The 22937-nt window shown below is 37.9% G+C and overlaps 1 protein-coding gene across 5 annotated transcripts in view; it reads left to right on the top strand.

The window, feature by feature from the left end:
* JAKMIP1 (janus kinase and microtubule interacting protein 1) overlaps positions 1 to 22937 on the top strand; it is a 209735-nt gene that overhangs the window by 84085 nt on the left and 102713 nt on the right. For 3 of the 5 annotated variants that reach the window (XM_031942709.1, XM_031942710.1, XM_031942711.1), the window contains exon 1: positions 19613 to 19741. In XM_031942709.1, the coding sequence (XP_031798569.1) occupies positions 19613 to 19741 (129 nt within the window). Of the gene's footprint in view, positions 1 to 19468; positions 19742 to 22937 lie in introns of those variants that run through there. The other 2 variants (XM_023506113.2, XM_031942708.1) reach the window with 1 other exon arrangement.

Consider the following 22937-nt stretch of genomic DNA (forward strand, 5'->3'; position numbering starts at 1 on the left):
GTTTTCTTGGAAGAGATATTGGAATGGTTGATCATTTCTCTAGCTCATTTTACACATGAGAAAATTGGGGCAAACAGGGGTAAGTGATTTGCTAAGAGTCACACAACTATTGTCTTGAGGAAGTAAGCCTTCCTGGCTCTAGGTCTAGCATCCTAACCACTGTGCAACCTAACTGTCCACTTATTATTTTTTAGGTTCTTAAAAGCTAATAGAACTTACTTGAGCAAGTTACTTAACCTTGCTTGCCTAGTTTCTTCATCTGTAAAATGAGCCAGAGAAAGGGATGGTAAATGACTTTTTTTTTTGTCAAGAAAACCCCAGCTGGGATCACAAAAAGTCAGACATGACTGCAAAAAAATGATAAATCTTCAGTTTAAGGTAAAGAATAAAACATGAATTTACATAATTCCTAAGTAAGAGTGTGCTTCAATATTTTATTTACTATATACAAATAAAACAGATCATTGAAAGGACAGAAAATGAACAAATAGAATGGTTCCATTTTTAGGGGACATGCTCCTAAATCTGAGAAAGAATGTGATCAACTTCATAAGTGAGGTATAAACTAGTGGGGGGGGGTTCAGGAGGGTTTTGATATATAAAAGTTCAGTAGACACTTCCTGAAGGAAGTGATATTTAAGCTGGACCTTCAAGGATAGAGAGGATTTTGACAGTTAGATATGAGAATAGGAGGCAAGTGTAAATAAATTAAAGAAACAATTTTGGCACAAGACTTGACATTTACCTTGTGTTTATAGATAATATGTAATTAAGCATAGGAGCAAAATCTAGTCGGTGTTTGTTTAACAGAGTAATGTAATGGTGGTACAACATCACTTCAGATCAACATTTTTCAGGGGGAAATATTCTTTGAGGAATTGAAAACAAGCCTGGATTCATCCAAGTGTAGACCTGTGATTGACTTTTTTCTGAGATTTGTTCAAGAAAACAATACTCATTCATCCTCTACCCCAACCCCAGCTTGAAATAGACCATTCAACAACTAGACTGATTTCCTGCTGAAGGATAAATGTCCCTTAGATAAATGTTATTGGCCCATGGCTAGGTTGAAAACTATGTATTTTTCTTCTGGGGCAAAAAAGGTGGCAGTATATATAGGTCAGTGTTGTAGAAGATATGTCTGAGGTGCACTCAGGCAAAAAAGGGGGACAGATCTGGCTCTCACCCCTCTAGATATTGAGGGAAGTGGTCCTAGGAAATGGGCATCATGGTAGTGGGCACATGCTCAGTAATTGTATGTGTCTATAAACAAGCAGGAAACAAACTGCTGGGATAGTAAATTTGGCTGAAGACTCTTGGGACAAAACAACCTTTCTTATGTTCATAATTTAATTAAGGGATCTCTCTTTTGGTTTTTTCCTCCCTCATTTACCCCTATTAAAATGGCATTTAGAACACAAATTTTTCATTTGAGAAGGAAAATTAAATGTTCAGATAACAGATTTTGGGGTACAAAAACTTGCATTTGAATCTGTTTCACCCCTTATATCCTACATAATTCTGGGGCAAAAATGTGGGCATCAGAATCAGGAATCACTCTAAAGCTTATCTATAAAATGAAAGAATTAGATCAGAAAATCTCTAAGCCCCTTCTAGCTTTAAACCTCATGAGTGGAAGCATCAACGCTTCATTTTAATCTTTTGGAGCTGGGAATCTTCATAAAATGTGCATCATGTTTCAGAATTCGAAAGCAGAATATCAAACATGATTTATCCTATTTTTGATGACTTAAGTCATTGCAGTTCTGAATTGTAATGTACTTATACCTTCAAAGTCATCAAGGGCAGGGCTGGTTTTCCCTTTTTTTTAGACACCTGTAGGCTAATGGTATTCTTTTTTATTTATTGGGACAGCTTTCTTCTTTTTCTTCTCTACTTTGTAGATGTCAGTTTTTGCTTCATAAAACCATAAACGTTTGGATATGGAATATTGGGATCTTTGGACTCACATCATTTTGACACTTTTCTAATGATAACCCAATTTTATATATATATATATATATGTATGTATGTATATATATATGTAGTTTTATATATACATATATATATATATATATACATATATAATCCTTTTTTTTAAGATTAGGAAGCTAATACTATAAAAACTAAATGGCTTGCTAAAGTTCATGCAGTTAGTAATTGTTACATTGAAGCCTCAAACCCACGTCTTCAGATTCTGAAAACCAAGTACTCTTCATTTTATAACAACTCTGAATCTTATTTTCTGAGGCTTGCAGAGAAGAAAGGACTTGCCAAAGGTCACAGAGGATATTCATGAGAAATTCTGGGACTCAGAGGTTGTGTTCTGATCTTATGTTTCTCTTTGGCTTCCTTGCTCTTTCGCCAACCCTCCTTAGATTTCCTTTGCCACCTCATGATCCATCTTCTGCCTACATAAATGCTTCCAAAGCCATCTTCTCTCTCTCCATTCCTTCACTGGTGATCACCTATATTCAGACAGGTTCAATTATTGGAGTAGCCAAGACTCCCGCATTTATCTAACAAGTTCTAATCCTTCTCTTGAATTTTTGTCCTGAAGCTCTCTTTCCTGGATTTTTCTAAGCAAATGTCTTGATGGTATCTAAAAATGAACATTTCTAAGACTAAAGTGATCTCCAGCCCTCCTCCCACATCCCCAATCTCTCTCTTTCCATCCTCCCTGTTTCTGTTGAGGGCAGCACCATTCCCACCATCCCCTCCTCCTTCTACTTACCTCAGTTCAACACATTAATCATTTTGACTCTTCTGTATCCTTCACACTCCCATCTCGTCAGCCTTGTTGATTATAGCTCTGAACCATCGCTGGCAGCCATCTATCTTCTTTTCTCTACAATCACTCTATTTAAGTCACCCCTCCTCTATTCTCTGGACAATTAAGAGTCTCTGGTTTGGTTTCTTCCTTACAAATCCTAAGCACAGTTGCTTAGATGATTTTTCTAAGGCACAGGCTTGACTACGCCTTTCTCTGTCAAAATATCAAAAATAAAACCCCAAATAAGAAAAAACCAGAACAAAAATAGAGCTCTCCTTTAGAATGACTACATGCTGCCTTTAGGATAAAATACAAATTTCCTCAGCTGGCATTTAAGGGTTATAATCTGACCCTAACCTCTCTTATCTTACATTATTCTCTAGTTAGTACCAAGGCTCCAGCCAATAAGGAATTCATCAAGCATGCCATCCTCCATGTATCTGCATAAATAGCCTCCATGTCAGTAATTGCTCTCCTTAAGTGGTCTATCCTCCACAAGGCTTTTCCTGGCCTCCACAGTTGTGAGTGCTTCTACTCTTTATATTTTCTAAGAGCTCTTTGATTTCATTTTTGCTCTCTTTTTGTCTTATATTGAACTCTTATTTATTTATCTCTTGAATCCACCTTGCAAAAGGTCAGTTCTTTGAGGCAGTGATATTTTGGCTTTATTTACATAGCTAAAGTGCTTTTCATTTAGCAGTTGCTTTAAAAAGAAAGTATCCTGATTCTGGAGTCACACATTTATTATCTGTATGACCTTAAAAAAATCACAAAATCCCTGGGTCTCAGTTTCACATTTAAAACATGAATGAGTTGGACCAAGTGGCTTCTGAATTCCTTTCCAGCTTTATCTCCTATCATATAGCTTCACAAGTTGAATAAGAGAGAAACTACCAAAAAACTGTGTTGTCAAATGGTTAAAGGCCCTTCTTGTAGAGAATGTAATTGACTTGTTTGGCATCTCTGTTTCAGCAATAACATCAATTCCCTATTTGTCCTACCCCTTGCATTATCAGAGGTATTAAAGAAGAATATAAAAAAATCATCAACTAAATCATCTGTAAGGTTCCTTCTGACGTTGGAAAGAAATTGATCACTGTAGACGCCTATTAGGATTTTAGAGTTGGAGGACAAGAAAAACACCCTTTCTGGGAATAGTGACAGAATCAACCTTTTTGAAGGGTAAAGTGAATAGATTGTCATTTAAGTAAAATACCTTTTTGAAAACACACATGATTAAGACAATAAACACAATACCAACAACAATCTGAATGGAAAGAAAATTAAAATAGACAGAAATATGTGTAATTAAATTGGCGAATCTTGGTCTCAAAGAAGACATGAGAAAATAAAGCCTCTTTTTTTCATTAAAAATGCTTGGAAATATCACATATGTTGTCAGATAAGATTATTGTATTAATTTTACTGAACTGATTTTTTTGTCCTCTTTTAAGAATATTTGTTCCATGGAATGTCTTCCAGGGCACAGGGAGTCAGGATTATATCCAGAAATGAATGGAACATAAAAAGAAATGAGGAAAAATAAAATATAAATATATGGTTGTCCAATTGTCCTTGTCTTCTACATGCCTTAAATGTCAAGAGGCTCCTAGAACATTAAGTTCTAGTGAAGACGATACCTTCTCTTCAATTTATAGAGAAAGTTGCAAGAGTCTAAGAGGTGAAGTTATTTGTTCATGGTCACAGAACCAGAGTTTACCAGAGAAAGAACTTGAACCCAGTGCTTCTGGACTTTAAGGCTGACTCTCTAGTCACTATGCCCAGTCCCTCTGTTAAGGAAGGGCAAACTACAGTGAAAAGTAAATGACCTTGTAGTCAGCACTACCATCTTAGCTTGTCAAAATGGCAAAAGGAAAGAGGAAAAAGATGTGAGATGTCTCCTTTAGTCCAGTGCAGGACCTTACCATGTTGGTCATATATCTGTGACTTTACAGAAAAGGGGGTGCCCTAGATAGTATCAATGTCAGCAGTCCCTAAAGGTGACCATTTAAAGAGAGGATGGGGCTCTAATGTCACTCAGCATGTGTAGACATTGTGAGAAAACAGATTAAGAACAAAATTATTGTCAAGAAAATTAATTTATATATTAAATATAGCACATTATACATACATATATGTTATATTGAACATGGAATTCTAATGTAGATGAAGGAATATGATCTGAAGAAGGATGCTAAAGGCAAACTACTTTGGATTCACCTGAAATATGAGCCTGCTCCCTTTGGAGAAGACAATTTGCCAGAACTAATGGCAGGGAATCGAAGTTATTGGCATCTATTCTCTACAGATTCATTGCACTCCAAAGCTATAAAATAGTAAAGATTTTTGGATTAATAAAACAAATGGAGCAAGAGATCATCTGATTCCACTGGTGGTCTGGAGCTGCTTCTGGGTAATCATGGGCTCCACCAGCAGAATATTCCATCTGACAGCTCTAGCTGACCTAGAGAAGTTCAAATAGAAGTAGTGTCGCATAATGTGTAGTGCACGAGATTTGAATTCAGGAAGCTTTGGTTTTTACTTTGGACTCAGAAGCTCAGTGTTTGAAAAAGTCACTTTTCCTCTCTGACCCTCACCTTCCTGTTCTGTAAAATGGGGAGAACAATTATCATATCTATCTTGCTACACTGATGTTAGATACAAAGAACATGGAATATGTAAAATATTTTGCAAAACTTAAATCACTGCACAAATGCCGCTTATTTCTGCTATTTTTACAGGCCCATTGATGCATTCTGTGTCCATCATCTGAGGATTAAAATATCTATCTGCTTGTGGAGAGACTCAGCAGCAACTTTCCTGTGGGGGTATGAATTGGCCATCGGGATTCTCCAAGATGGTCGCCTAAGTGACAAAAGTGACTAGGTCACCTGAGCCAAAGAGATCAGCAATTTCTGAACCCAGAGTACAGAAAATGTTTCCCATGACTCTGATTAATATGGGGTTCCTCTAGAAGGAGAATCTGCTTCCTTTAGCTGTCCTTGCTATTGCTTTGCCCACTCCATCACTGTGATAATTGGAAATGTGGCAGAGAATGTAGGTCAGGCAAAGCTTGGAGGAAGATGGGCTATAGACCCTGATCTGCTCTTCATACCCCCTGTCATGCTGTTTTCTCTGAGATTCTTTAGTCTCCATGAGTTGAGATATTCTGCCCATTAACTCCCATAATTTCTTTTTGGAACTGTGCTGCCTTTGGGTATTTGTCGTTTCCAGACCAGTTCCGTATACCTTGCCTGCAGCCAACAGGCAATTTTTAAATGATTGTACGTTTAGTCTTCCCTCTCATTGTACTATAGTTGTGATGTGGGCATCTGCCCTGTCGGATTTTGTCCTACATTCTTGACAATTGTTTTTTGCTCATTAATCTCATCTTTCAACTGTATCTGTTCTCTTCGTCTTCTCCCTCTTTCCCTTAACCTTCTCTCCCTTCCTTCCTCACTCCCTTCTTTTATTCTCTCTGCTGTTTGTCTCTCTTTTTCTCTGTCTGTCTCTTTCTCTGTTTCTCTCTCTCATCACTCTGTAGGGCTTTAGCAATCCTTTCCCCTATTTATAATATGCTGTTTATCATTTGCTAGAGTGGAGGAGAAGGGCAGCCAGGGAAAAATCAAATGAGTGCTGGTTTTTAGCTCTAAATCCAGTAGTCGTAAGTATCTCTGCCCCCTTTTTTTTTTCCTGAGGTTCCTTCTTGCTCTGATCTTTTCCATTTCTATCTTAAAGTCTTCCAAACCTATAATATTGTGTGTATTAAGGTGTTTTCTAGTTTTGACATGTTATGTCTTAAGGTCGCTTTCAGCTCTAATTTTTTTCTGTTGTAAGGTCTCTTTCAACTTTGACGTTCTATTATTTTATTATTTTTATTAATCACATGGTCCTTGTCTACACAGGTCTTTAAGAGGAAGAGGTACTCTTCCATAAGAGCTATAAGAGCTCTCAAAGTCACTTTAAGTTTTTCCATTTATGAGAGCAAATAATCATTCACTTTTTTTGAGGTATGATGCTCGTGTTGAGAGATTTGGAAAATGACACACTTTCTACTTCAAACAAAATGGATCCTGTTTTCTGCAGCTCTTTGCTTAGTCATCTTTGCTTCCAGCGAATACAGCAACGGCTTCTCTGACCCGAAGCTGGCATTTACGAAGAAGCTGCTGTGTTTTTATTTCAGGAAGATGGGCTGAGTCATATGGCAATTAGTTCTCTGATCAGACATATTCTGTTGTCTAAATGGATCGATGAATGCAGATATGTCACCGTTTAATTGCCTGGAAGTTCATTCAGCTGACCTTTGCTTTGGACAACTGAATTCTGTAAACACATATCAAGCTGTAGAGTGATGGTTCTTCAAAGCAAGTCAACTTTTGATCTGTAGGGAGCCTAATCCTGCAAATGATATCATATCATCCTATATTCTCATGATTAAGTAGATTAAAAAAATTTGCAAGAGCAGCTATTTCAAAGGAGAGATCTCTGTTTCTTAGGTGTGTTTTACTTCACAAATATTTATTAATCTGCTATATTTGGATTTTATGCTAGATACTTAGGTAGATTCACATGTTAGGCAGGTTACAATTTTTCCCCTTTATGAAACTTATAGTCTGAGAGGGGCAGCAAGTTAGTGTAGTACATGGAATCCTGGGATTGGAGTCAGGAGCACCTGAATTTAAATGCAGTTTCAGATACTTACTAGCTGTGTGACTCTGGACAAGTCATATAACCTTGTTTGCCTCAGTTTCCTCATTTGTAAAAATTGGCAGGAGAAGGAAAAGGCAAACCATGCCAGTATCCCTACCAAGAGAACCCCAGCTAGGATCACACATAATTGGACATCACTGAAGTAACTGAAAAAAAAAAGTCCAGCACGGGATAAGTTACAAAATACATAAATTACATAAAATACCTAAATACATATGTATTTATACAGGTATATATACATAATACATAAAAGAGGGAGGGAAACAAAATGTTTTGTGAAGTCTGAAGTGGGAAAAGATTTTTAATTATTAGGAATTATAGGAGACTCTTAATAGCAAGCAACACAATCTGGGTCTAGAAGGTAGAGGTTTTACAATACTTTGGTTAGATTTCAACAAGTTAATGATGGGGATGGAGGACAGTTTTTTGGTGTGGGGGAAGGACCACCGGTGTTGGAGCCAAAATCTCGGAGCTGAAGTCCTGTGTCATTTTCTAGCTATGGAACCATTGGCAAATAGCCTCTTTGGCTGGGTCTGTCTCCTCATGTGTGAAGGGGTGAACTTAACAGTGAAAAAAGTACTTTGTAAACATTAACATGCTATGGAAATAGGAATTGTTATCATCCCAGGCACTGGCTTAACTCCACTGAGGGAGGATTTGCCACAAAAATGACAGCTAATGGATAGAGTTAGGGCTTGAGTCGGAAAGACTCAGGTTCAAGTTCCCCTCTCAGACTCTTACTTTCTCTATGAGTCTGGACAAGCCACTCAATGATTGCCAGACTCAACTTCCTCATCTATAAAATGGAATAATAGTAGTGCCTACCTCACAAGGTTGTTGTAAGGACTCAATAAGACATTCTAGAAGTTTGCAAAAACTTTAAAAGGCTATGTAAATGCAATCAATAATAATGGGGGAAATAAAGCATTGGGGAATAGGGATTTGAAAACTTATAGAATTGTTGCCCTTTCCCAACAAATATTGCTATAGGTTGAAAACAGAATTCTTCTATGAAAATTGAAACAAGTTCAAGAATTACAAATCTCTAATAGTCTATTAAGATGTACAAGCTACCTCAGGCTTTCCATTCAGCTAGAAAAAGTCTAGTTCCCAGTAGCTTCGGCTTCCAAATTTCAAAGGTCAGTCAGTAATGTCTGGCCAGAGCCATGACCTTCTGAAGCTTGATTTTAGAGAAATAAGGATTAGAAAGTCAAAAACAGGAAGGTGAAAGTTGAGAAGAAAAGGAAAGGACAAGAAAATAAAATAAGAAGATATGAAAGGGCAAGAAGTTAAGAAAGAAGATTGATCTATAGTTTTTCTTGCATCTCTGATTTTTTTTTTTTGGAAAAATGATTTTTTTCCATATGCCATATTTTTTTGTGTGTGAAATAGCTGAGGCTGATGAATCTGCCTGGCTGAGATGTGGCCATTTTGGAATAGAATGATTTTTCCCAGGAGAAGAGTTGAAACACTAGCCTTAGAATCAGAATTTCAGCCCTAGATTTCTGCCTTAATGACCTCCTTTGTAAAGTCAAGAGATAGACTAGATGTTTTCTAGATTCTCTTCTAGTTCAGAATCTTATGATTATGGGCAGTTAACCATGAGCACACTACATTTTTTACATGTAAAACAGGGAGAATAAAATTTGCTTAATTACTCTAACGAGTTGCTTTGAAACTTTTTTCTTTTAATGATAAAAAAAAAACATTCTGGAAAGTGTAATGTGACAACAGGCATCTCTGCATTTATAGATAAACATAGCTGGTCAGCTATTACATCTGACTATTTTTAGCTGGCTCTCCACCCATGGGGTGTGTGTGTGTGTGTGTGTGTGTGTGTGTGTGTGTGTATAAAGGAGGGAGAGAGAGAAGAGAGAGACAGACAGAGACACAGAGGAAGAGAGAGAGAGAGCTAACAAACCAGACAACCAATCTTAGCAGAATCCTATATAAAGTAACAATCCTAAGGCTCTGAGTGAGGTCCCAATGGGCTTATCTTGGGTTTCGAGCTATTTTTTTTTTTATTTTTTTATTTAATAGCCTTTTATTTACAGGTTATATGTATGGGTAACTTTACAGCATTAATAATTGCCAAACCTCTTGTTCCAATTTTTCACCTCTTACCCCCCACCCCCTCCCCCAGATGGCAGGATGACCAGTAGATGTTAAATATATTAAAATATAAATTAGATACACAATAAGTATACATGACCAAACCGTTATTTTGCTGTACAAAAGAATCAGACTCTGAAATATTGTACAATTAGCTTGTGAAGGAAATCAAAAATGCAGGCAGGCAAAAATATAGGGATTGGGAATTCAATGGTTTTTAGTCATCTCCCAGAGTTCTTTCTCTGGGCGTAGCTGGTTCAGTTCATTACTGTGGAGCTATTTTTTAGAAAAGTATTTTGGTTTATGCTTATAGGGTGGAACACTAGCGGCTTTAGAAAGAAGGGAAGAAGAGAATAACTAGGACCACTATATGTTGCAAATAGTGACTGACCCATAAATGGTGGGCTAAATAGAATGGTTTGGATCAGGGGAGATGAAGTGAAGAACAGAAACTTAATTGAAAGCCAACTTAGTAAAACAGGTGAGCAGTGATGACAACATCAAGACCTTTTGGTTAACAAAGGCTTTGGGAAAGAGTGTAGTATGGTGGAAAGAAGACTGAATAATGCCTTAGATGGCAAATCTGACTTTCTGTCCACTGGGCCCATGCTGCCTTCCTTTCAAATAAGTGGTTGGTTGCCCCACTTACTGCTGAGGCCTATGACACCTTGGGACCCTTGAGTTCTGATAGTGTTTTTCTCAATCTGTGTCTTTCCTCTTATAGTTTCTAGGTTTTGGCAAGGTTATTTTTGTCATTTTCCTCAATAACTGCTGTCAGTCCTGAAGTTTCAATTCCTTCTTGGAACATTTCTTTTTATCCTTTGGTTTTAGATTTTAGTGATTCATTTTCTTCCCTTTTCACTGTTCACAAACTTCTCATTGACCTAGGTTGTGATGTCTTCTTTCTCATCATAAGCACTTAAATCTACAGATGAAGTTTGAGATCTATCATATGGCTTAGAATGGGATTAGCCCTCTGACATCATCTCATCTAATTTCTTTACTTTTTTGGAGGAGGAAAATGGTCTAGCTACATTAAGTAAGTTATCAAAAGCCATACTGCTTATAAGTGATAGAGATGGGATTGGAATCCAGATTCTTTCTCTTATACTGTCTTATCTTATGCATAAATTAATAGAGAGGCCAAGCGGTATTCAGAGTCAGATTAAGGTCAAAATCAGAGAGTGGAAGAATATGTAGTTACCATGCTAACAAAAGCAGCAAAAATAGTGGCCAGATTTAATGTATGGCAGCTGAAATGGGAATTTGGGAGAAAAAAGAACCAAGTATCAAGTTAAGGAGGAAAGCCCAAACAGGACCAAAACAGAAGCCCAGAGTTATCACTGACATCATGGTGGATGAGGGTCAAGATCCAGACAAGTTGGCATGTTTGTCCAAATCTGAGAAGAAGAAAGTGAATGAGAATAAATGTAAGGAGCCATACTATACTGAGTCTAATTATAAAGGGAATACGTAACCCTAAGGGAGACATAGCTAGATAGTGGTTTGTGTGAGGAAAAAGGGTTTTAATGGCACCCAAAATCAAAATGAGTCATATCATAGGACAGGTAACAAGATTCAGATCAGGGATGGTTTCTTTTTTTGTTATTTTGTAGCCCTGGCACATACATATATACATAATTCAGTTGTGTCCAACTCTTCATGACCCCGTGTGGGGTTTTCTTGGCAAAGATACTAGAGTTGTTTTCATTTCCTTCTCCTAATCATTTTACAAATAATGAAACTGAGGCAAACAGAGTAAAATTATGTCCCCTGGGTCACATAGCTAGTAAATGAGGTTGGATTTGAACCCACAAAGATGAGTCTTGATGACTCCAGATTCAGTTCTTTCTATTGTTTCCTAAACTATCCCCTAGTCTGTACATAACATAATAAGCACTTAATAAATTTTTGTTAAATGAATGAAGATGGAGCCAATTTTTATGGCAATGAGCTAGAAAGCCCATTTACACTTTCCATTATTTTTCTTTAGCCAAGCACTTGATCATAGTTCTACTCCTCCTGTCATGAGTATTCTAGTTTGATTGGTTTTTCAGGGGAAAACTTATCTGGGCTTTTGCTTTGAGAAGAAAAAGGAAATAAACTCCAATCTGCTGTAACTCTTTTAAGTTTATATGATTAAAAACTCACTGGTCTCAATTTCTTCCTCTTCAAAAGGGGAGATAATAATGTCTATGTCTCTTACATCTCCGAGTTTTTGTGATGTTTAAATGAAATCCTGTGCATATTGAGTTCTGCAACCTTAAAGCTTGGTGGAAATGCCAGCTTTTGCTGCTGGTACCTTATTTCTGGATCGAAGCTGTCGATAAATATTTGAAGTGCCACCATGTGGTAGAGGGGAAGGATGGAGTCTGTGTTTACAGGGTTAAGCTAGGACCGACATGTTGAAATGCCAGGGATCCGTTTAAGGAGCTGACTAACTGCTTATCAATAATGTGCCCAAGGGAATGCTGTTCAGTTATGACTGGTCTTGACTATCTCTTCCAATCCTGCTATTCATTAATGATTGAGTGAGACAAGAAAGCTACAAAAATGGCAGATAGGATTCTACTTATATAGAATTGCTGAAAACCCAAAGCATTGACTATAACAGGCATTCCCCTCCTCCTCCCCCCACCCCCCATCAGTGGCAGATGTCATGAAGCCCTGTGTTTGAATCCTTTTTAATTCATGGACCAAATCAATGCCCTTTTCTGGCCTCAGTTTTCCCATCAGTAAAATAAAGGATCTGAACTTGATGGACTCTAAGGTCCTGTCCAGCTATGACTTTGTGATCTTCTGAATTGTAACTTGTTCTGGTCCCTTTTATGATCCTGACATGAACAGTCTCACCTTCATGGAAATCTGATAGATCATTTATACTGACTTCATAAAATGGCCTCTTAGCACCCACAACAATGTTGAACTTAAGAAAACAGAAAATGTGTCTTAAAATACAAGATTTGGTATAATACAATAGGATATGGATTCTTACATCTTCCTCCTTTGGAAAATCCTTTTTCTTTTCTCTGAACTGCTTACGGAATTAAATCTCCTCATAATACATTTTCAGTGACTTGTCAAGCAATCCCAAGTAGTTATATTTTCAGGCATATGATAATTAAAACCTATTCTGTGTCAATCTATCACGTGTAGGAAGATACAGAGCTTTTCCACTCAAGTTAGAATCAGGGTAAAAGAATCTTAATACTGGAGAGAACTTAGAAAGCACTGAATACATTTACCACTAAGGACCTGGAGCCCATAAAAAAAATGAAGCAAGATATTCAGGGCCACTTGAAGAGTAAGCAGCAAACCTTGGTCTTCAGTTCGGGTCTCTTAACTATGGGTTAGGATTAGGGTCTCTGAAATAAATTGTGTATGCTTCCTCTTGACTTGGGTAACAAGCATCAGGGCTCTTTTCCAATTTCAAAAATTCCAGATACCTCTGAAAATATCCAGGAATTGTTGAGAAAACAGAAATAAAATTAATATTTAAGACATTGATCACATAATGAGAAATGAAAAGAAGGCAGAGGATTTTTGAATACTGTCATAGTTATATAATGGAGTTCATGGACTCCATTTTCCTTCTTTGTTTCCTCAACTCCCTGTGCAGTGCCTTCAACCCAGGATGTGCTAAACCAGCATTTGCTGGTTGGATAATGTCATATTTCCCAGTGACTCCAAAGTGATAAGATGGAGTGCTTTTATCTCAGGCCTATATACTGTTGGAGCTAGAAATGAACCCTAGAGACTATCAAATTGATCAGTCAACACAAATTTTAATGTGAAAAAGATATTTAAAGCAAACTTTGTGTTAGAGATTCAAGGCCAAAAAGGAAAGAGTCCCTACCTTCAATTATATCATAAGGGAAAAAATATGCAAATGTCTGTTTTACAGAGGAAAAACTAAAAGCCCAGAAGGCTGTCATGGTTCTCAGAAGATCACCTGTATCTGGGACTCACTCAGATCTCCTGGTCCTCAGTCTGGCAGTCTGCATGCTTCCCTCCTGGGATGTCTCTGTACATCTTTTAGAACCTGCCTAACTTTTTATAGAGGATTAGTAATCACTGAACCTTAGGAGAAGATTATGTATATTTTTTCTATTACAAATATGAGGAGAAAGTAAGGTAGAGCACAATAAAATGACTTATCCAGGCTCACTGAGTAAATAGCAGAATAGGAACTGGGCTGCTAGAACTAACTCCGCTTCTATAGCCGTGTTCTCTAGCTAGTAGTGTCATACTGGGAATGCAGATGCTGCTTAAATACTAATTGTCTATTTTATGACTTATGATGAAAACCAAAGAATCATGGATTTAGAGCTTAAAAGGACCTTGCTCAATCATTTTTTTGTCATGTCTGACTCTTTGTGATCCCATTTGGGGTTTTCTTGGCAAAGATACTGAAGTCGTTTGACATTTCTTTCTCTAGCTCATTTTATAGAAGAGGAAACTGAGTTAACCAACAGGGTTAAGTGACTTGCTCAGGGTTACATAGCTAGTAAGAGTCTGAGGCCATGCTGGAACTTAAAGATGCATCTTCCTGACTCCAGTGGGGCACTGTATCCACTGCATTACCTAGCTGCTCTGACCTTAAAAGCCATAAAATCCAGCTCTCTCATATCGATGAGAAAACTGAGGCAGAGAAAATAGAAATGATATATTCAGAGTCACACAAAGAGTAAGAGTCTGAAGCTCAATATGAACTCAATGAAGAGCTCCTCACTATTTAGAGCATTTTGTTGTATCTGAGATTTAGGTTAGTCTCTTAAGAGATTTCTACTCTGTAAAAAGTGTGTGTGTGTGTGTGTGTGTGTGTGTTAAATTCTGTCTCTGGCCCATTTTAATTACTTCCTTTACTCTAATGAGAATTCATCATATATTTGAGGCAGGCTCAAATTATAGGCTGAAACCTGATATTCTAGGTCTTGAAATGGATGAGATTTTAACTCCTAAACATGTAAATCCTAAAGCTAGGATCCAGAATAGCAGTGCTATTTATTGTATTCATTTTTTCCCTTTTATCGTTCCAGTTTCATGAGACATAGCTCTCCAAGCATGGAGGAAACCATTCTGAGCTGTTCTGTAAAGCCCAGGGAAGACATGAGTAAAATAAGGAAGGAAAGACCTTTCACATATAGAGAAAATAATCAACAGAGGCAAAAGCATAAAGAACTGGATGGTCCAGTTTGATTTGAGCACAGAGAAAAGGAAAAAGCAGAAGAACTTAAAGGAAGCTAGCAGGCAAATTGGAAGAAGGCCTTTATTAGAGTGGTAGAAACAAACAAAAAAAGGCTGAGACAGTACAGATGGCAAATATTACCTCCTTCTAATTTTCCCCTCAAAGTTCCTGTCACCCTGTGGACATGGTATCCATAAATTAAATGTTATCAAGAGGACCTTTAATCAGTCTATGGTTACCTTTTCTACTTGAAAGGAAATGGTATGAAAACAGCCTTAAGATCTGTGTCCAGTTGATCCGTCCCCTGATGTGGATAATGTAGTTGGATCCATCAAGCGACCAGTGCCATCATCCATATCTCTTCTTCTTGCCATGGGTTCCTCTTGCCCCTCCAAGGCTCCATGCTTGGCCCTTTTACTCCTGGGCATTCTTTCTTACTAATTCCATCAGTTCCCACAAGCTTACTTATTATCATTATGACAATAATGGATAGTTCTGTGTCCACACCTAGTCTTTCTCCTGAGTTCTAATTCGCTTGATAGAATCTCAGGAGCTGTCCATGTCACACCATCATTACACAGAAGAGGAAACTGAGGCTCAAGGAAGTTAAATAATTTTTCCAAGTCATGTCAGATTCCAGAAATAGCATTCTTTCCACCAACTCTGCTGCCTCTCTTTGGGACATTTTGTTCTCAGACATGTCAAGCTCTATGTGTTCAAAGCAGAACTTATTTTTTTTCTCTAAAACTACCCCTCTCTTAAATTCCCTCATTTTGTTGAGGGTACCATTAGCCTTCCATTATACAATCTCATAGTCATCCTTGGCTATTCACTGTGCTTTCCAGTCTGATTCTAATAGGTCACCAGTAAGTCCTAGGCCAATCCCCTTTTGGTCATTGTTTGGGTCCTTGGTTGACTTGGAATGAATGCAAGTACCAGTTATTTCTACTTCCCCTCCCACATTCATTCATTCATTCATTCACTCACTTATTTCTTTATTTAGATTTTTGTGCACTCAGTTAAAGAGGAATTTTTGCCTCAATTGCACCCTGACCTCCACTCACTGAATGGCTGTGGTCTCAATTTAGACCTCAGCTTAAAAAGACCAAGGCTTCCCCTTGCATCCAACGCCACCCCCAGCCATCTTGATATATCTTGCCACTGGACCCAGGTGGCTCTGGAGGGGAAGTGACCTTGCATAGCCCTCCCTCACTTAAATCCAATTCACTTGCCTGCTGTAGTTACCTCCCTGTCATGGTCCCCTTTGAGAACAAAGGACAAACAACAATCTCACGTATCTACTCGGTTGCCAAATATCATCAGTTTGTTTTACGCAACATCTCCAGTATCTCTTCCTTTTTTTATTTTCACCAGTTTAGGCCTTTGCTACCTCTCTTGTAAACCATTGATGTACTCTCCTCCTTGGTTTTCCAGCCTCAGATGTTTCCTCTCTCCAATTTACCTCCTATGTGGATGGCAAAATATTACTCTAAAATGTACAGATCACTCCCTGGCTCAGTTGCCCCACTGGCTCCCCACAACCTTTAGACCAAGTACACATTTCTCGATTTGGCTCTTCAAATATGGTTCCAGGTTACCCTAAACCTAATACTTTTTTGGCCCTCAACAATCCATTTGCTGTTACTCAGAGACAATGTCCATCTCCCTTTGCTGCACCTTTTCACATGCTGTTGCCCCATCTCAGTAATACATCCTGATCTCAGCATAAATGGCCCTTCTTGGTTTATCCCTTCCCCTACTTGCTATATCTTCCTAACTTCCCAGAATGACTTTCTGCAGTTTTTTATACTCTGAGAGAATATAAACTCCTTGTTTCTTTGGGAGATTTTGTTTCACAGTTTTTTGTTCTGTTTTTTTTTTTTTTTTTTTTAATTCTTAGTTCCTAGTACAGTGCCTGATGTACCTAGGGGCTTAATAAATGTTTGTGCATTGATTGATTGAATGGAGCCATATAGATATTTATTAAGTGCTTAAAGAGGAATATGTGCATTATGAAATAAGAGTTGTACAATTAATTAATTTTTATTAAGTGCCTACTATATTCCAAGTATCATGAGGTACACAGAGGATTATGTGACATAGGCCCTTTACTCTGAAAGCTTACAGAAAGGTAGCATGGCACTGCAGATGGAGTGGACTTGGAGCCAGGAAGACCTGAATTCAAATTCTGCCTTTGACACTTAGGTAGCTCTATGATTCTGGGTAACTCATTTAAATACTCTGAGCCTTAATTTCTACATTTGTGAAAAAGGTATGATAAAAACTCTGCTTCCAACCTGAGGGTTATTTCAAAGCTTAAATGAGATTAAAAAATATGGTACTTTGCAAGATTTAGCCCACTTTATACATTGAGTTATTGTTTTAATCCAGTTGGGGAATAAGGCGTATGATAAGTAGCTGTGAGGGGGGAATTGTACTTTAATACTTCAAAAGATATGTGGTTTCATCAGTGAGGGTGATTGTTGTACCAGTGGAAGCTATAACCTGTTTATTCTCTCAGAGATCATTTTTATGATATGCTTTTTAATAATTCAAAACCCTAAACAACATTATAAAGTAGTCTCCTAATAATAATCCTTCCTACTATTGGTTTGGTCTGGACCCTAAAAGGCAGACATATAGACCATAGCTAGCCATGTTGTGTAGTGTATAGGGAACTGGATTTGGGATCAGAATCACTAGTGCGATTCTGAAGAAACAGCTTGAATTGCTCTGTGCCTCAGTTTCCCCAAATGTAAAATGCAGAGATTAGACTGTCTGATTTTGTAGTTCCAATTCCATTTGTCTATGAGACTTTATGGTTTGGCAGGACTATCTAGAACTTGTACTCTCCTGGCAAATAGTTCAGAAACCCAGAGTCATCTTCATGTCATGATGAAAAGATAGAAAAGAGCTTTGGAGGAGGAGTGCTTCCAGGAGGGATTTACTGCAGATTGCAGCAGGAAGGACTTCAAGGTCAGTCATGTCAGTAGCTGCAGGGCATGAGTTTGTGTGGTTTCCCATTAGCTTAAAAGGCTAATTGGCTTCTGTCCCATGACTCTCTGGTGCCCAGCATGCTTTCTGGGAAACTGTTTCTGACCTAAAGCGGTGTTACCTGTCTGTCACCTACCACATCGATTATGTTTGGACACTTCTTACTAATCCATCCTACAGGTGCTGGGGCTGGATGTAGAGCAGCCTCCACTTTGTGTGGGGACGCTTGGCTTTCTACAATGGCCTAGGACTCCAGACAAGTAATTTAATATATATCGAGCCTCATTCTCATGGTTTGTTAAATGGGAATGACAGTGTTTTCAGAATGCTCCTGCAGGATTTTCTGGGGAAAGGATTGGACAACATGTAAAACAGTCTGTGAATGGGCGCCAAAATACTCTTCGTGAAACACGGGACTAATCTTGTCACTCTCCTGTACAGAAGTGTTTATTATCCCCAGTGTCCACTGGTTAAAATACATACTCCTTAGCATGACATTCAAGGTCTTCTACCTCCACCTACTTTTACCATTTTATTTTACTCTACTCACCTTTGAAAAAATGATATTTCCAAGTTTTATTGATGAGTTTTGTTCCACATTGTAAACATTCTCATCACTACTGTGTCATGAGAGGACTCTTGTAACAAACTAAAACATGTAAGTTAAATTTATATCTTAAAATGCTTGCAGCATTTCACAACTGTATGCAAATCTATTTTCTATCCCTTTCATCCCCTTACCCCATTTAAAAAAACAGAAAAAAAATAAATTTCTTGTAACACATATACAGTAACAAAATAAATCTCAATGGTTCTGCACAAAAATATGGATGTCTCCTTCTATGCCCTGTGGCTCCCCTCTTTCTTGAATAGTGTGTCCATGTTGAATAATACGGTCCTCTTAGAGAATGAGGGAAATTATTTTGATTATAAGTAGTTCTTAGAGTTTTTGAACTTGTTTGCTTTTAAAGTGTTGTTGTATAAATTGTTCTCCTGGTTCTGCTCACTTGATTGTATTGTTCATATATTCCTTTTCACTTTTTGGAAATTATTTATTTCCTAATTTCTTACAGCACAGTGATATCCAATTGGACTCATACCCCGCACCTTATACAGCCATTCCTCAATTGAGAAACATTCACTTATTTTCCAAGGTATTTTTGCCACAAAAAAGGTATTATAAGTGTATTTTTAGGTATGATAGACCTTTTTTCTCCTTCTTTAGTCTCTTATGAAGCAGCCACATCCACAGTGGTTAGAACACTGGGCCTGGAGTATAGAAGACCGAAGTTCAAATCCAGCTTCAGACTCTAGCTCTGTGACCCTGGCAAGTCACTTAATCTCTGTGTTCCTCAGTTTCCTCCAATGCAAAATGGGGGTAATAAAACCAGTGTTACTAATACTAATGTCCAGTATTCTTGCACAGATCAAATTAAATCACATTTATAAAGGATTTACCTAACATAATAGCTGGAACATAGTCAGTGCTTAATAGACGCTTTCAATCCCTCTCTCCTCCCTTTGTTCTTTCTCTGAGTATTTTTGATGGGATATTATCCTCTGCTTTTAATTCAAAGGCTTTGCAAATGGTTGCACAGCACCTTACTCAATAGACATGAACTCAATTCATGAACTGAATGGAACTGAAAATGAGCCCTAGCCTAATCTCTGTCTCCTTTCTTTTTTTCCAGGATCAGAAGCAATGGTGGTCAGGGGCTGTCAGGAGGACGTTGCTGAAGACTGCTTTTTTGGTTAATGTTGCATAAAAAGCACAAAGTGTCTCTGGGTGCTGTGCAGACTATTAGGACCTTTTTATCACCAACATTACAGGAAACATGTCCAAAAAGAACCGCAACAAGGGCGAAAAGCCAGACATGGAAATAGAAGCGGTGCAGGCGGCCAATGAAGAGCTTCGGGCTAAGCTGACCAACATTCAGATAGAATTTCAACAGGAGAAGAGTAAGGTGAGAATGGTTCTTAAATATCTGGGTTTTGAGGGGAAAGAATTCCTTCTTGATCCTCAAATGTCCAATGGAAAATGTCTCCAAAACATTCGGAATACATGACCATAGTCCTCAGCTCTGGAATAGAGGTATTTGGGTTCTATTTGGTTCTAGCCTAATTTGTTCCTTCTCTTTTCTCCCTATTCTTCTTTCCCCTTAGAAACATAGAGTAGAGAACCTTGAATTCTAGATCTATTCTAGAGTCTATTCTAGATCTATTCTAGAGAATTCTAGAGTCTATTTCACCCCAGCCCTTCATTTTGGAGAAGAAACTGAGGTCCATAGAGACAAAGGGAATTCCCCCTGGTTTCGTAGTAGTCATTTGGAATTTGTGAAAGGTGATGTTGGGCAATAGACCTGGGAGTCAGAGAATCAGGGTTCAAATCTCAGTCCCATCACTTATCACCAGATGGTTTGAGATAAATCATTTAACCTCTTTGGGCCTTTGTTACTGGGCCTCTACTTGTAAATTTGTAACTCATGATTTTGAGCAATCTTTTCTCTGGGCCACATTATCTTTCCTATTCTGTCTGTTTGTTCTTGGTTCTGCTCTGCTTGTGTTTAACTCTGTTATTCCAACTCTATCCTTCTCAAGCTCAAACCCTCATCAGATTGGTTGGATATTCCTCAAGAGAAGGAAACACAAATTGAATGAATACCAAAATGAAGAATTTTCAGCTTCCTGTTATTAACTGATGGAGTTTCTTTTTGAATGATAGTAGCATTTCATTCTCTAGCCAGGTTGCAGTTTAGAATGCAGCTCATGGAAACTACTTTGCGAAATGATTAGTTCAGACCTGACCTCGTAGAATTCTTATTTCCAGTGAGTTTAATAGACTTCTTATTGATCTCTAAAAGTATCACTTTTATAACCATTTCTCATAGTTTATTAACCATCCTTTTGTCTATTAAGACCTTAAAACTTTGTTAATACCGGGTTAGTCTAACTCATAAAATTTTATTGTTTATTAATATAAAACTCAGGTGGCCATGTTGGATTGGTGAGCTCATAAACACAAGGCAATGGCAATCACTTTATTGTCAGCTTCTTGGCTGAATTTTCTAGCACCAGAGAATTTATCTGCATTTAAAATGATTTAGGAGAACATCATGAAAGTTAATGGATCTTGCAAGTAGTAGATTGCTGTTTTATATATACATTTAAATTCAAATACATTAGGAGGTTTCCATATATGTATGTATGTATATATATATATATATATATATATATATATATATATATATATATATATTAGAGTTTCAAGTGTGTTTATATATAAGCAATCATGCAATAAAAAGAAAGAAAATCAAGGCCCAATGATATCATCACTATGAATCCTCCCTTAATTGGTGCAGATCCTTAGTTTTAAGGATCACCATGAACAGAAAATTTGTCCTTAGATTGATGCTCTTCTTTTGCTGAGCTGCTGAATCCATTAAGGGTTATCCTTGGAGAACAGGGAGAATTTGGATATCCCTGGGCCATGTTCAAGGGCCTTCAAGTTTGGTAGCTCTTAGTGAGTTTGACAGTAATTTAGGGCTACATCTATGCCATAACAAGGCTTCCGATCAGGATGCTAGTAAAATAATACAAAGAACATGATTCTGATAATAATCACTCAGGCTTACTAAACATTTTAAGCAAAATACTTTCCATATTTAAACTCTCTGGAATATGTATTAGAAATCTAATGCTTATTTTATAGAAGGGGAAAGTGAAGGAAGCCAATAGAGAGTGTGTGTAATAAGAATCCTTGTTATTTATTGAGTTCTTTAATATTTACAAAATACATTGTATTACAAAATACAAATATTTACCAATTTACATACATTTTCTTATTTAGCCTTCCACAAATATGGGGAGTGGGTACTACAGATACCATCTTCCAACAGGCTTAGAGAATGGAAGTCCTGTGCTGCCAGCTGCATTGCTCCTAAGGGCAAGTTTGGATTAGAGCTCCGCTTGCAAGTGCAGGGTGCTGTCCACTGCCACATTCCCTCTCAACGTTCTCTTCAGAACACTAGTGCAACGCCTCCCATCTTTGGAAGATGAAAGAGACAGAGACAGAGGCAGACACAGCGACAGAAAGACAGAGACATAGACAAAAGGAGAGAGCAGGAAGGAGAAAGAGAAACAGATAGACAGAGTCAGAGACAGAGATAGAAAGACAGACAGAAAAAGTAGGCCAGCCAGAGCGAGACACAGATAGAGCTCATTTCTCTCCATGGATGATTATTGAATACTTGGACTGACATAGTCTCTGGTTCGCTCTTGGTTTATAAAGGAGGTTTATAAAGATCTGATTAGCCTGTGCCTCCATAAAAAGTATCCTCTGCAGGGATATCAGAAGATGGCTCATATCAATTTTTTTCCCCTCATGTCTTCAGTTTCTTTGCAGATATAAGGAAACAAAGAATTTTTAAGGGATTTATCTCTGAGTCCATAGAGATTTAACTGTTAAGTCTTTGTTTGATGAGTTCTATCTTCTTCCTGGATGTCTACATTTATTCTAAACTTATAGATTCAGTACTACTTGGTACTGACCTGTATGTCTCTCCTTCTTCTCCTTCCTTGACCAAGGGTTGTCTAAGTGTACATAGTATGTGCAGCTCCTGGATTCCAAGTAGTTCTAAATCCAATGTTGAAACCATAAGAAGGAAGGGGGACAGAGGGGACAGAGTTTGTGCATGGCAGAGAAGGGACTGGGGAAAGCTAGGGCTGACTTTACTGTGGGAGGGCAGAGAGCACAGGGAAAAAGGGAGCAGTGGCTTTTCAAGTCAGTCCATGCAACCTTTTGCCTTATGGTGTTGGAAATCCTGGTCTTTATGGGTCCTCAAGCCAAGTAGGGAAAAGCCCACCATAACCTTGGGGGAAGACACCTGGGGGGTAGGGACTGGAAGAGGGAATTTAGGAAGTCAGGTTGGCCACTGGAGCCAAGATCCAAAAGGAGAACTGACCCTCAGAATGTCATATTTGACTATCCCATTCTTGATTTGGATTTGTTATTGAACTCTTAAAATATTTAGAGTCTGATATGGACTACAGACACATGTGGGCATTTGGGCATCAAATGCCCATCAGAGTTTTCTCAGTGTTTAGCATTTAGGAGATAGTAAGTCCCTTAAGGGCTTGATTGTACCTTCTGCTTATTTTATA

This window comes from Sarcophilus harrisii, chromosome 6 (genome assembly GCF_902635505.1).
Source record: "Sarcophilus harrisii chromosome 6, mSarHar1.11, whole genome shotgun sequence".
In the NCBI taxonomy this organism is placed as follows: Eukaryota; Metazoa; Chordata; class Mammalia; order Dasyuromorphia; family Dasyuridae; genus Sarcophilus; species Sarcophilus harrisii.